The 15282-nt window shown below is 40.6% G+C and overlaps 2 protein-coding genes across 3 annotated transcripts in view; one reads left to right on the forward strand and one right to left on the reverse strand.

Moving 5' to 3' along the window:
- Positions 1 to 15282, reverse strand: part of LOC110962536 (pyruvate carboxylase, mitochondrial) — a 627844-nt gene that overhangs the window by 418125 nt on the left and 194437 nt on the right.
- Positions 1 to 15282, forward strand: part of dennd4c (DENN/MADD domain containing 4C) — a 39698-nt gene that overhangs the window by 5263 nt on the left and 19153 nt on the right. For both annotated transcript variants that reach the window (XM_022210589.2, XM_022210592.2), the window contains exons 2-5: positions 8442 to 8752; positions 13227 to 13479; positions 13562 to 13631; positions 14811 to 14980. In XM_022210589.2, coding sequence (XP_022066281.2) covers positions 8454 to 8752; positions 13227 to 13479; positions 13562 to 13631; positions 14811 to 14980 — 792 coding nt within the window. In that variant the 5' untranslated portion in view covers positions 8442 to 8453. The remainder of the gene's footprint in view (positions 1 to 8441; positions 8753 to 13226; positions 13480 to 13561; positions 13632 to 14810; positions 14981 to 15282) is intronic.

The following is a 15282-nucleotide window of genomic DNA, read 5'->3' on the forward strand; positions in this document are numbered from 1 at the left end:
ACTTCTCTCCCCTCAAACTAGAGTTCCACCCCAGGAAGAGCACCAAAGTTTTTCCTGTGGTGGTCGACTTGTAAAATGGAGGTTTCATCACCTCATTGCCACCTTGTATCCAGTCTGGCCTCCACCACGGACAGCACGCTGTGATGACAGGTGGAAGGGAGGGCCACTTTGCTCTTCCTCTAAAGCCCAGAGCTACAGAGTGCCACTTGGAGCGAACGCTGCCTGACACTGGACCCGAAAGCGGAGTGTGTCGTTGGAGGCTGTCGCAGCTGAAATAAGATTACCTGCACCAGTTTCCTGCTTTGGCTGTTTAGTTAAAGGAGCAGCTTTGTACACTCATCTCTGCTCAACCATCTTTGATGTGCTTGAAATTTGAATAGCATAAAATATAAATAGTTATAAAGGTATTTTAGCTTGGTAAATTACGTACTTTCTGTAATATTTTATAAAAACAAAGAGATTAGTTTTTACAACGAAATGCATGGTCATAAAATGAAAATTAATGTATTTTCTTTGAACTTTCATTAAGCAGATGAGAGAAGATATTACTAGATGAAAAAAATAGCATCTTTCAAACATTTTTCTTTTTAAAATGGAATGGGCACATTCTTCCATTTTTCATTTTCTGACACCATATGAAAATAACAATTTTCTTAGTTAAATTCAGAGAATAATTGGTTGTGAAACTTCAGTGAAAACAACTTTCTTTACATTTTTGTGGTCAGGTATTTTATAATAAAATGTATTCTGTGTCTTTTGTGTAGTGTCGTTGTGCACTATTACTATATGGTTTAGAAAATATCACTAGCTGATTTCTACATTGGGATTTTTTTTATTTGTGTGCTTAAAGATGGAAATTTTCATGACGTCCTCGATCTTTTCATATTTCTTCTCACCCATAATCAGATTATTTGGTCTACTTATCTAGTATTGCAGAGTCTGAATCACTGACATGATGAGAAATAAAAATTTAAAATTTCAAGTTTTTAGTTTTAACAGTTCCTGAACAGTTCAGATTTAAATGTGGGGAAAAAACATGCTGAAAGTAGGTTGACGGCCAATTTTTGAGAAAATTTATCCTGGAAAGTACTTGACATATTCTGAAATTTCACACATACCACTTTAAATATTCATAATTTATGATTTATAAAGTTTCAGGCAAATCAGAGATGGTCAAGCAGAAGTCCCCTGATAATCTGATATGAAATCACCCAACATTTATCACGATAGAAGCGTTGATGTGAAAGATCGGGCAACAGTCAGCTTTAATTGTTGCATCTGTAAACGCTTGTGATGTTGCGTCTCTTTTCCATTTGCAGTGTTAAGGTACGATACTTGACCACTGTGTTTGTGCGTCATCCTCAGCAACTGTTTCAGGCGAGCTGTTAGTGGAAGTGCATGGCTGGACTCCTGCTGAAATAACTGAGACAGACGCAGCACTGTCTGTGGTCCAGCATTACACACACAGACTTGTGAATGCACACACACTAGGCAGCTCTTTCACCCCTGGGGAACGAGCCTCCAGGCTCTTTTGTGTTAAGGGATGAGATCATTGTGGGGCAGAACATGGGGGGATGGAGTAAGGGGTTCCACCCGGTGCACTTAAATAGGGAAATCTATGTTTCTACGTCTGTTTGCCACTTTCTTTTTATTTTGCTATACCTCCTAGATTTGTGTTTTTCGATCTTTGAGACAGGGGAGCATGCCAGGTGAACTTGGTTAACACCTTCTCCTGTACACAGACATGTAAAGGAGTAGGACATTCCCACTTTCATTTATGGCAACTTGCGAGTTTTCCTCAGCCCTCAGGCGGCACAGCCACCCTTTGGCACATTTGAAAGCAAGTTAAGACCAGCGATGCCGCAGAGAAATGAAACTTGTGCTTAAAGTAATGGCCCAGTTTGGATTTCGTGACTAAATGTGTAAAATGTGTCGTATGTTCAAAATGAAACTGATCACGAGATACTTGAAATTACAGCTATTCTCCTCATGATAAGTGTCACTGACCTGCTGTAAAATGTTTATGTGTTCCTCTGTACTGCTAGTTACTGATTTCTAAAAGAATAGCTTGTTGTACTGGAGGCAGTGATACATTACATTTTGTTGTATTCCATTACACCTCATCTAGTCTTTAGGGCTGGACCCGAATATCCCGAATATCCGAATATTCGTTCGCTACGGCGGTATCCGGATATTAATTTTGGTATCCGAATATTGGCCGCTACTGTCTTCCTTCAGCCTTCAGCCCACATCGGCTCATCCCGTCCTGTGATCACATAAAAATATACACATATGTCTATGACATATCCACATATGTCTATGTGATCACCTCTTCCTCCCCCCAAACGAAAATATTCGGAGCTCGTCTCTTCCCTTCGGCCCACTTCGGCTCATCCTGTCGTGTTCGGCTCATCTCGGCTCCTCCGTTCGTGTTTGTAAACACCACCCGAATGGCCAGGTTGCTGCCGACTCTAACGTCACGCTTCACTGCGTTGCATAAACACAAGACAAGATGCTGAAGACTTCCGCTGTTTGGGAATTCTTCAGTTTAACTGAAGACAAAACGAAGGCAAAATTTGGACCCGAGACCAGACGAACAGATCCGAATATTCGGGCCATCTCCACCACAAGCCGTCTCCGCCACAAGCAGCAGCCGCTGCCGCCGCCACCCCCCCTCCTGGGCCTTCTCCGCCACAAGCAGCCGCGTCTGCCGCGGCCCCCCCGGGCCGTCTCCGCCACAAGCCCCGCTCCCCCCCCCGTCGGACGTTATGGGGCGGAACGAATATTCGGATATTCGTCTTTAATAGGGCCCGAATATTCGGAGGCCAAAAACCACTATTCGGGCCAGCCCTACTAGTCTTATCTTAAAATAATCTAGAGAGGCCTCCTTCTTCTGTGTGTCTGTGTAAATGACCCCAGTGTTGTAGCTTGAAAGTTCTGATTAGATTACAAACAAGTATTTTCTGTTCTCCACACCAGCTGAAGTAGAACTGCCTACTGACAGTTGACACTACTGTAGTCAAATTCAGGTGCCTTCCCAAAAACTGTTAACACTGACAAAAATGTCTTCCCAAGTTAACTGAATTTATGCATTTTTTCCCCTTTTTGGCATGCATTTGGAATATACAGTGATTGGATTTTTCTTTTTTCATTTTAGAGTTTTGCAACTTGGGTTAATCTGCCATTAGAATGCCTTATTTAACTATTCTCTAACTAATTTCTGGTCACAGTACTGCCTGTATTGCTGCTAAAACTGTGGACAATTTCAAGCTAGCATTTCCCATAGCCTGTGTATGAGGCGTTTAGTGAGCACTGACATTTGTGTGTATTAATAATTTCAATTAATGAGGCATTTTGGGTACAGTTGTGTTATTTTGCCTCCAGGAGTTACACTAAATTCATTTGGAGCTTATTTTGATGCAAAGATTTGTAAATTTGCAGCACATGGAAGTGAAAGCGATGTTTATTGATTAGCATTTTGGATGTAATCAGGAAGCATTAGATAAGAAATTTAAAAAAGTTTCAGGGTAACCAGTCAGTATAAGAGTCCTCTAAAGCTTCATAGTATTTTTTCGTCATGGCTCGTAGAGACCCTGCTTTCAGACAAAGAGCATGACACTCGATCATCAGGGCTCTAGACTAGCAGAGGAACGGGTTTTTAAAGAGTGCAGGGTGGGGCAGAGCACAACCTTCAGAGGCTGAGGCTCAGGTTACAACACAAGACTTTAAGATAGTGAAGATGTAATGGACTGGCTCCTCTGCCAGTTTGATGCTGTCGTTATTTCCATTTTACCCAAGAAACTGCAAAATTCTCCCTTTGTGGTTTACAGGTTCTGCTAAATTTCTTCCCCATTACAAGAGCAGAAACTCCCCAATGTTATGCTGACTTGTGTTTACGCTGGTTTTAAAGCTTTTACGTCTAATCCCCCGTCAGCACCTCCATTTATGGCCATTACCATGTTTTATTTACCCACCAGACATAAAAGTGCAATAAAACTAGGCTTTCCTGCCATTTTATTTGCTGTACATCTAAAGCTGAAGCTGTGTTTTGCTTCTATGTCCTTTTGAGTGTGACTGCGGACTACAGAAAGCACGTCGGCTACACTAAAAGTACCCTTGAAAGACTCGGAGATCAATTTCCTCAGCTAGAGTAACACGAGTCGCAGCTCAGGGTCGTGCAGCCTGGCATTGTTGGGGCTCGGTTGCTATGGCAGCGTCAATGTTTGTCTATCGTGGGCTGTCACAAAGAGATATTTGTATGGTTTTGTGGTGGAGGTGCAGAGGACTGGCAGATGGTTGTAGCTGTAGAACGGTGTCTTCAGTTGTGGGTACACCTTACGTGAAACTGGAAAGCGTGATTACTCATATTAAACGTAGTCATTCTGGCCTGATAGCACCCAGATACCACCAATACTATTTTTTAATGTCCAAACATATATTTGTGAGTGTATAGGGCTGTGTTCTGTTCCAGTTTCAGTTGCTGCCTATTCAAAATATTGTGTTGTCCTGCCGCTGTCTCTGTTTTCTACTTTAGACTAGGAAAAGATATGACAATAATGAACGTCCTTGTGTTTATCGGAAAAACCCTGCAATGTCAATACATCATAATCCTATGTATTTAGATCAACCTGCAGACAAAAGTTTTATTAAAACAGTGCACTGGAACTTTCACTAATGCGTACATCTGATGTGGAAACACTTTCAAACACCAAAGTTGGTATTTGTGGTTGTGTACATGTGGAAGGTAAGAGCAGTAACAGGATCACTTTTCCCTAGAAGTTCTGACAGCAACCATATGGCATTTTTCCACTAGCACCTACTTGGCTCGACTCTACTCAGTTTGTGAGGTTCTCCATTAGGGAAATACCAGGTGCAGATATCTTCCCGTTTGTGATGCGCTGCTTGACCCATTCCAGCATGGTGCATTTCAGTCGTGAAGAGGCATGAATTCAGACACACTGCAGTCACTGCTTGGACCACCAGAGTACATTTGTTGGGAGCACATTTAACAGTGCGGTTTGTTACAGAGCAGATATGGTCTGAAAACAACATTTTGTTTCTGAGTCGGGTTTTGATCAGCGAGATGTAACCATGGATACAGTGCAGTATATCTCTTCAGAGCAATAAGTCTTAGCTCTGTGTCTCTAGAATGCTGCCGTGCGTCATCATAAAATCAGAGTTGGAGCCAGTTGATACTGATGTGATTTTTAATGGATACAGACAGGCAGGATTCTTCACTGTGTTGTAAAAAACCACACCTGGAATCAACAGACATTTTTTGTAAATTAGTAAATCTCCTGTAAAGGACATTACAACATAAAGACGTAAAGTAAGATTACTCACTTCACCCGTTGAGCTGGATTTGTCTTGAGTGACCTGCATGTCCATTCCCCCTCTATTGATGCACTTTTATTGCTGTTTTTGTTAGTGGAAAGTTCAAGTAATTTACGTCTCTGCTTGGATATGACATAAAACTATGTAGATGTTGCCACTCGAGGCTTGTGTTTACTCAATTAATCTCTGTGTTATTTTATTGGAGTCTTTTCCTGGCATTGTAAGGAGAAAAACGGGCCAAATTCTGGGCAAATATCCAATTATCATTCTTGAAAAGCACTGAGGCTGTAAAGTCGGCAGTGTACAGGACATAAATCAATTCTGGCATGCTTAGCGTTTGGATAATGAGGCATACCCTGGTGAAAAAGAATGGAACATGACTTCAAATATGTCTCACACATACCATTGTTGTATGAGAATATAGTTTGTATTATGTGTTTATGGAGAGTTTGTCAGCTGTTTTCAGTCTTGCTCGAGCTGAATTGTTTCCCCCCCAGGCAGGTCAGTCTGCCTCCTGCTGCTTCAACAGGAAGACGTAACCTTTACAATCCTGTCTGCTGCACACAAATACACGAGTCTTTTAGATATTCTTCACCTTCAGCTTCACCTTTTCAAAAATGCCTACACTGTGGTGTCAGTAATATGATGCAACTCTTACAAAATGTTATCATCTTGATATGTAGAAGTGCACAGTAGAAACTATAAAACTACAATGCACTGTATGAGTTTGCTTCGTAAAGTTCAGTGCTGCGTCTGCGTGCTGTGGCCTTCTATTTTTTATTCCCCCTGCCACAGCTGACTCACTACTGGAAAAAATGTACTTCCTGTGTCGGTCCTAAAGGCTCTTTGAAGAGGATGTGCTCGCTTTGAGTTACTCTTTCTTCTTAGTCAACCATCTGCTCTGTCGTCTTTCTTTTGGTCATGTTTGATCAGTCAGATGCTCTTTATTGTCCCTTCACATGTAGAGTTTAATGATTAATAGCAGTTTTCAGCTATGTCGTATTTCTGTTAGTATATACTGTAAAACTGTCTTTTGAGTTTGTGTAACTACTGGCTTAAAGCTGGGTTGTTGAGATGACAAATAAGACATGACGTTCACTTCAGGATAAAAAAAAATATTCAGTCATATTTTTAGTGTGTGTACAACCAGTTTGCATGTTCTGTGCAGTTTCTGTATTTAACCCTCATGGGTTCTTAACATCTTGTATGCTCCCCTTGTCCTCAGGGTCAAAAATGACCTGCCTCCACTGAGCCTCTAAAATAGTGCAGCTTAATTGAATTTTCAACTTGAAATTTATTTTACGTGTAGAAACAACCTGTCATGCATCACACATGTTGTGAATGTCTGGGTTTTCCCTCTTCAGAGGGCAGAAAGACTGTATTTAATCAGTGGACAGAACTTGTTTTTATTGCAACACACGTCATAACTGTTTTCTTTACTAAAGTACAGGTTTATTATCCCCCGTCACCACGAAGTGGAAAGGGGGATATAGGTTTGACCTCCGTCCGTCCGTCCGTCCGTCCGTTCGTCCATCCGAGATAAAGGGGACAGCTTTTCTTTTCTCGGAAACTATTACTGCTAGGATTACGAAATTTAGTGTGTAGCTTCACACCATGGACACCTTGATCAAGTTCGAAAATGAGACCTGTGCGATAATATTTAAGAGTTATGGCCCTTGATCACTATTTTGGATATAGACTCATAGACATCACATGTGGCGGGGGATATTGATGACCATGTCGTCTTGTTATCACTGTTATTGTAGATAAAGATGTAAACATTATTTGTTTAGCAAGAGATACCTGTATATGATAAGACAGTACCAGAAAGTAGCTTCAAATGTATTTTTTGGAGGGAAACGCCAACAGTGTGCTGTATACTGTGCAATGGAATTCAACTACAAAAACTAATAGTCCTCTTTTCACATCTTTTGAATCATTGCTCCCATCCACAGGGTGCATAACCCACAAAAATGATAAGAATAAAATATGATGATAGATGCAGAACAAAAATGTGAAGAACATATTAAACTGTAATTAGCACATATAGGACAGTATGACAGTCTGTGTGTGCATGGACTTACCTCCTGGTTTTACCCCCTGGATGTCTGAAAAACTCAGATCTATGACTTGCTGGGTACAGAAAACTAAAAATCGCTCTTGTGGTTTCAACAACGAGAGAAGTGGTGGTTTTTGACGCAAAGACAACATGAGAATTATGAAAGAATCAAGTGAAAAATACAACAGTTACTGGATATGTTGCTTTGATTTAGCAACATTTGATACACAACAGCTAAAAGCAAAATATGGCTGATCTGACCATGAAAGCGAGTTTCAACGTTTTTTATTATTCAAGCCAAATTTGAGATAATGGGCATTACCATATTTCCATATGGTACCATATTACCATACTATATAGCATACCACAAAGATGTTAGTATATCAAATACAGTATGGCTAAAGTACCATGATGTTTTATTGCATCAGGTGGGATTTTGTCCTCACAGCTACAGTATGTCACAGAGGACAGTCAGAGTTTAAGGTGCAATAACATAATGAAGTAATATGTCTAATTGTATCCATACTGCATCAAACAATATGTGCTTATAAGGGCAGCTGCAGTACATACCTTAAGTAAAAAGCAAAGTATGCGATTTGGAATGCAACCCATGTTTCAAATGTTTTATGGACTTTGGTGCCGACTTGATTTATGCTCTGTGGCATTTCGGAGCATTCCTCCACACTCAGCGACTCGTCCTTGACTCTCTGCAGCCACCAGAGCTTTAACTCACTCAACATGTTTGGTGCAGTGCGGTGATATACAGTGACAATAGTGTTGGTGAATGTCAGCAGATCCAATCCCTTCATTGCCCCTTGTGTTTTCCCCAGTTTGTTTGCTTCGTTGTGGCGCAGCACTCTTAAAGGATCCTTTTATTTCCGTGGCCACAGTATTATTTAGCATTCTGCGTATGCTCGCATGTGGAGTCCATCCCACTGTCCCAAAGTGAGATCCAGGAGCTCTTCAGTGCACTTCACTGCTTTATCTATGAGACCAAATTCGCTCCAGGCTGTATTAAAGTAATTCCAAATAATCTCTGTTTTCTTAGGTACGCCCAGCCATGATAGAGGACAAGGGTCACCGTGTGACCGACTACTTTGTGGTGGCCGGACTGACAGACAAGTCCACGCCCCTCGAGCAAGACCTTTCAGAGACCAAGTCCAGCGGGCCCAAAGCTCCCATCACTGACGTGGCCGTCATTAACAGGTCGGCAGGAGAAACGGTGCCTGAGGGCTTCACCTGCATCGACAGCACCTACAGCGGCCAGCCGGCAAATCTTAATCACGGCAGTCTTAAGAGCCCCGAACTGTTCCTGTGCTACAAGAGGGGTAGAGGGAAACCTCCGCTCATAGACATTGGGTGAGTCTGCGATTTATTTACGTCCAAGTGTAAACTGCAATACTCTTATCCTGCAGCAGCAAGAAAAAAACACTGGTTTACGATTTTTGAGCTCAAATGAGCAAAATCTTTCATGCAAGATAGACAATGGGTTGGAAATTAAATGATAAAAATACTGGTGTTATTACAAATATGCAAAGGATCATTCAAAAAGGTTAGAAATTTCCAGCTCAAGAAATGTCTTACGCTTCTTCAAGCCACTGTTACAACAATGATGTGGAACCAACGCTTGTCCTGATACACTATTTTGCATACAGAATCAAGATGTTATGACTTTATTTACCACTGCAGTTACACTTGCACTGTTGTGATGCAAAGGTTGCCTCACCACAAGAAATTATCTGCATTTGTTTGCTCAATTTCAAGGTATCTATGGTTCCTGAGGTCAAAAATCTAAGACCATAGAAATATCAGCCACTCGCAATTTTGCAATTTTACAGAATGCTGCATGTGATTTCAGATGCGTAGATGTCATAGCTCATGAAATGCCTGCATGCATTTTGTCCACTTCCAAGACACAGATTTCTGCAAATATGTCGGACAGATCATTGTCTATTACAACTCTGGCGAGGATCAATGCAGTCTAATGTGTAGAGAGTTTTTTTGAGGTAGAACTGAAAGCTCAGAGACAAACATTTCCTTTCAAATAAGACTAATTCTTTCATAAATTTGTCTTGTTTCAGTCATTTTGTGCCCTATTCATGTCATTTTGTATCTTTTTTTGTACTGCATTGATGTTGCTTTATGTCTCATTTTGGCCTGTTGTCTCATTTGTGCCGTTTTACGTCTAGTTTTGTCATTTTGTGTCTTGTTTTTGGTTTTGTTTTTCTTGTTTTCCATTTGTTTATGGTTTGTTTGTGACATTTTGTGCCCTTTTTGTATTACGTTGTGTCTTTTTGAGGTAGAACTGGTAGCTCAGAGAAACAAACATCTCCTCCCCGAAAAGAACTGTGTTCTGAATAATCTGTGTAGAATTTCAATTTTTGAGCCAGTAATTTATCTCAAACAGCCAATTACCACCTTCTACTTGATTTTTCTGAAATCCTCAGTACATTTACATCATCCTGAGATTGTAATTCTCTAATTCATTCATCATGTGCTTGTATTTGTGTTGTACTTCACATTAACAGGGCTGCAGGGTTGTACGCTAGTCCAAAAATGGTGTTAACCAGAACAGATGACTGGTTGTGCTATTAATCTGATAAGGCTGTTGGTACTAAACTGGAGCTTCTTTTAAGTTAGACACTGAGTTAACTCGAGTCAGTTATACAGTTAACATGGAATTTAGCTTTATTTTAATGCAATTCTCACAGCATTAGATTCAGATTGTAGGTTGTGATGGAAGCAGGCTGAACGAAAAAAGATTAGTAGTTACAAAAATCGATCTCCCAACTGTCATCAGTCAGACAGATCGCTGGTTTGCATGTCCTTTTGGTGAAAGAATTTTGATTTTATCACTTCACAATATAAACATCATTGTGAGAAAAGTTAGCTGGACTACATTCTTTAGAACGTTCAGACATGCCAGAAAAAGGCTGTTTCAGTTCATCCATGAAAACTGGCTTTGTTGGGTTTGACTGCATCACTTCATTAGTTCAGTTTGTCGTGCTCAGTTCAGCTTTGATGGCACGTCAGCACACTTAGGAAGTAGGTGTATTGACATCCACTTGGCCTGATTTCATCATGGAGTTCTCCCTCTTGGCCACACCTCTCTGCTCATGTCTGTTTTTCCTGCTTCCTTCTATTATCTTATAAAAGGGAACTCCATTATGATTTACTTTAAAACTAAACCAGCTGCTGCTCTGACTTCAACACAGGGGAGCCAGAATTATAAGCTGCATTTCACGGCTAACGCTTGTGTCTGTTAACTGAATGAGAAGTATCACATGCAGAAGAGCTTCACTGACAACAGTGACGTAACAGCCCGTTGTATTCGACCCACACACACCTAAGTCTTTGTCTAAAGCTTGTTTATGGCTCCTGCTAACAAACGGGAGTTTCCAGTTTCATGAGATTCACTCTGTGAAAGATTCGCCTCTGCAAAGCCAAGACTTCATCAGATGTTCTGCTTCACATCGGAGTGTATTCTGCTTGTTCTGTCATGAATTTGGCTCATTTCATGTGTTATTGATGAGATTCCCTTCCGCTAAATGTAGGTTTAAATTCTCAGAGCTGCCAGCGCACCGAACATAAACAGAGGATTGTATGTTGAGTCATGATTCCTTTAAGAGAGTGCGCAATCCGACTTAGCATGCAAATAGAACTATAGGGTGGAAAAAAATAGAACTTGCATAGCTGCGTAAGTAGTTTACAGCTTGTTATTCAGCCTCATTAGCTGTGTCGCTAATTTTACCAGCCGCTCTTCTCTTCTCTTCTGTATTGCTGCAAAGAGAGATAATATTGAAGCACAATTCATGCCTCTGTGGTCTGTTATTAATAAGCAATACAATAATACTGATTGCTTTAATAAAAGTATCACAAGTAGATGGACACATTACCTATTTCTTGTTATCTTGCCCCATCAACTGACACCTCTTAAACCTGCTACTCTTTTTTCTGCTTAAAGAATAAATTTAAATCAAAATGTGAATCATTTATCGTTCCTCCTGCCAACTCTGCTGTCTGTGAAGCTTTCCCAGCCCGAGGCTCCAGAGCGACTCAACTCGCTGTGCCCATTAGGACGCTGTTTTTTTGTTTTCTAACTGAGAATTTGTTGGCAACTCTTCTCCTGGCCTCTTTATGTCTGTCCTGCAGTCTTTTCAGAATAAATGGAGTGTTTCAGGACGATTATATCTGCAGCGGCTGCCTTGAAGCCCACCCAGAATTACAAAATATGTGTTTTAGTCTCAGTTTGAAGAAGCCAGCGGCAGTCAGAGCTTTTTTTTGGCGTCCCACGTGGCATTGTGCAGAAGGAAAAGGAGGACATGGAGCCCTAGAGTCATGCAAAAAATAAAAAATCCAACACAGTGAGCGCTGATTACTTTCCTAACTGCAGCTTTTTAGGTGTGTGACTTTCCTCAGTAGGACAAACATGGAGACAGAACCAGGTAATGTCTGTCACTACATTCACAGTGTTTGTTTTGTACTTGGCTGGATATGAGAATCACTTTAATGTCTGGGATTTGAATGAGTCAGCCGGTAAATAAGTCTGAATCATATCGCCCATTGAAGACGGAGTTCTCGGGAAGCTTCAAGAAGAAAGTCAGTGGTGCCGACCGCATTCTGAGAACCGGAGATTATCCTCACCAAAGAGCCAAAGTTAATCTTTCTTTAGGAATGGTTTCTACTCCTCCTGTTACTTTACTTTTACCGATACGGCTTGTCAGTCCGTTACTTTCTCAGAATCCTGATACTTTCTGATTGTTTTTGCGTGTTTGTTTTGTTTTTTAAAGAGACAAAAACTAAACAAATTAAGAACAAAATAATGTTGCTTGATTCTCTCATGTGTACTGTATATAATTTAAAAATTATGCTAATGGACTAATGGACGTTATCAGAGGTTTTACTCACCAAGTAAAACACGATGCAATGTGTTCATTACACTGTCCGGCATTATATAGGAATTAAAAGCTCCACCTTCAACAGATATTAGGTAAATATCAGTACATTGTGCTGATAAAACCTGTTTCATTCTTTACTTTTGAGTATTAAAGAAATGCAGGTTTTTGACAATATTTTTGCTTTTTCCCAAATCTGAATGTAGATTAAGTTAATTTGGCAGCATTGCAGTGCTTACATTTTGTCACATTATTATAAATTAAAATTGCTAACACTAATCTTGAGAATTTCTAGAAATATGAAGCAACACAGTCTGACATTTTAAGCATCATAGACGTATTAATCTTAATATAAGAAAGTAGAGTTTGCCTTTTAGTCTGTTCTTTCAACTTGAATGACTTACATGTGCATTAATCGATGCTACATGACATAAATCAACAATGTGAAAACATCCATGTTTTATCAAAGCTTCTGCATTCTGTCGCCTGCGTCCAGTCAGAAGTCATATCTCGCTGCATAGCTGATGGAAATATAAACTAGACAGCCCCGAGTTTGTCTCTGGAAGCCCTCACTTTAGTCTGTTCAGCTCATGGATGACACCTTCACCATCAGGGAAAAAAAATCACTGACTGAAGAGGTTCACAGTTTGCTGCAGTGGTGGTGGAGAGCTTTCTTGCCTTTTCCATTCAGCTGCCTGTCACAAATTCCTCAAGTCTCCTCATGTTTTTGGACTGTAAACTATTGCGTCATTAGAATGCGAGTTATTTTCCCTTTGGCAGTGAAGCTTCTTTAACAGATTCCAGGACCACACTCTGTCTGAGCCGCTTTCCTCAATATGTTAAGACTTACTCATCCTTGCTCTTCATGAGGACACAAAAGGTTTCATGTCACATCAGGCCCCAATCTGACATTTATTGCTGTTTGTTGTTTTTCTCAGGGTGCTCTATGAGGGGAAGGAGCGTCTGATCCAGGGATGCGAGGTCATCCAGGCCACTCCGTACGGACGATGCGCCAACGTCAACAACAGCTCCGCGACGTCACAGCGCATCTTCATCACCTTCCGCCGGGCACCACCTGTCCAGCCTCAGAACTCGCTGGCTGTGACGGACATTTGCGTCATCGTCACCAGCAAGGGCGAGACACCACCGCATACCTTCTGTAAGGTGGACAAGAACCTCAATTGTGGCATGGTGAGTCTGAATTTTAGCCAACCAGCGCTTGAGCATCATAAACTCTGAAAATATGAGTGTAACCTTGTGATGAATTTTTCAGTGGGGCTCCAGCGTCTTCCTGTGCTACAAGAAATCAGTTTCTTCAGCAAATTCCATCAGCTACAAAGCCGGTGAGTAAAAGTCAGATAAGTTTTCCAACACATATTTTGTATTTTGCTCCAAATGTCACCACATCTACTGAGCATTGTTGACTCTTTGTGTCATTCTGCCATTATTCAATTCCATTATCTGTATTTGTTTCATCAGCTTTCACCTCTGCTGCCTTTGAGAGGAATCATATTTGATGGCTCATTTTCTGCAGTTAGCCTGTCTGGTGCCAGAGTTTCTTGCAAGAGCAGTTACATTAGTGAATTTATCTGTCAAACTGCAGCGTGTCCTTTTATTAAAAGCAGACCAGTGCTTGAAGGACAACATTCACTGACAGTTAAGCTCGATGTTTAGTCCGACAGTGCGCAAAAAATAATTGTGCATCAGAATCTAAGTAAAATGTTGACTGGCTCACTCTTATTTAATTTTTAAAATTAAATCGTGTTCAGCTAATGTGTTTGTGACAGGAATCATCTTCCATACATGATCATGTATTTGCTGTTAAGTGTTTTGTCTTTTATTTATATTCATCTGCAGCTCTGTAACACACTGATAACAATAATGTCACAGTCTGTGTTGTCCGAACTGTGTTTTTGTCTCAAATCTGAAGCGAACAGCGCCTTCTGCGTGTGTCTGTGATCTCGCTGTAGATGATAATTGGTTATTACAACTGGCATTTCTTGAATTGTTGCGTGGCATTTTCACTGACTGAACGCTTCCTCCACAGCTTGGCCTTTGGAACGGTTTCATTGTGCAACTCGCGTCATAATCAAGGTTCATATGATTGTGTGTACGCAGACACACATGCTGGCGTTATCTTGTAGTCGGCCTTTTTCCTGTGAGGCAGCTGTTTATTAATCTCAGACAACTGTGCTTCCTGCCACACCCATCATTTCTGTGTCTGCAGGCCTGTTTGTGTATGTGCATGTTGACATAAGAATGTGTGTGTTATTAGTATGGTATCTCAGCAAACATCAAGTTTAATCAAAAAGTATAACTATATTTTAGTCAAAATTAAACCAGAGTGCACAATCAGAACTACAAAATACTCAAAGTTTGTTTAATCCTTGTGGGAATTGTGGCCTGTCTGGAACTTCACGGTCTAAAAATTAGCTGATAAACTGTCAGGTTTATTCTACTAGGCACAAATACATCATTCTTTGGATTACAACTCATCACTCATGTGCTCTGCTGTGTTCCAGGTCTAATCTTTCGCTACCCAGAAGAGGACTATGAGTCTTTTCCTCTGTCAGAGTCGGTTCCTCTCTTCTGTTTGCCAATGGGTGCCAAGATCGAGTGTTGGGCACCAAACACTCGGGACCCTCTGCCTGTCTTCTCCACATTTGTCTTAACCATCTCTTCTGGTGAAAAAGTGAGATGAAGCAAACAAATGAAAGCTCTTGTTGATGAAAAATGAATACTAATCTGTGGATCAGCGTTTGGAATGCTGTAACTTTGAAAAATAATGTAGCTAGAGTCCTGAAATTTTGTAGGCTCATTGATAAGTATGTGTGGTATTCAGTGGTGCAACCCTGTTGTAGTACAGTAATACAAACCATTTATTGAAAAGCAAGAACATAGCACAACATGGAAATGAAAGCAATAAAATGGTATAAAAATATCTTTTCCCAATATGCATTGAATCTTGATCTCAGTCTTGATCAAATAAAAAAT

This window comes from Acanthochromis polyacanthus, chromosome 23, assembly GCF_021347895.1.
Source record: "Acanthochromis polyacanthus isolate Apoly-LR-REF ecotype Palm Island chromosome 23, KAUST_Apoly_ChrSc, whole genome shotgun sequence".
Taxonomy (NCBI): Eukaryota; Metazoa; Chordata; class Actinopteri; family Pomacentridae; genus Acanthochromis; species Acanthochromis polyacanthus.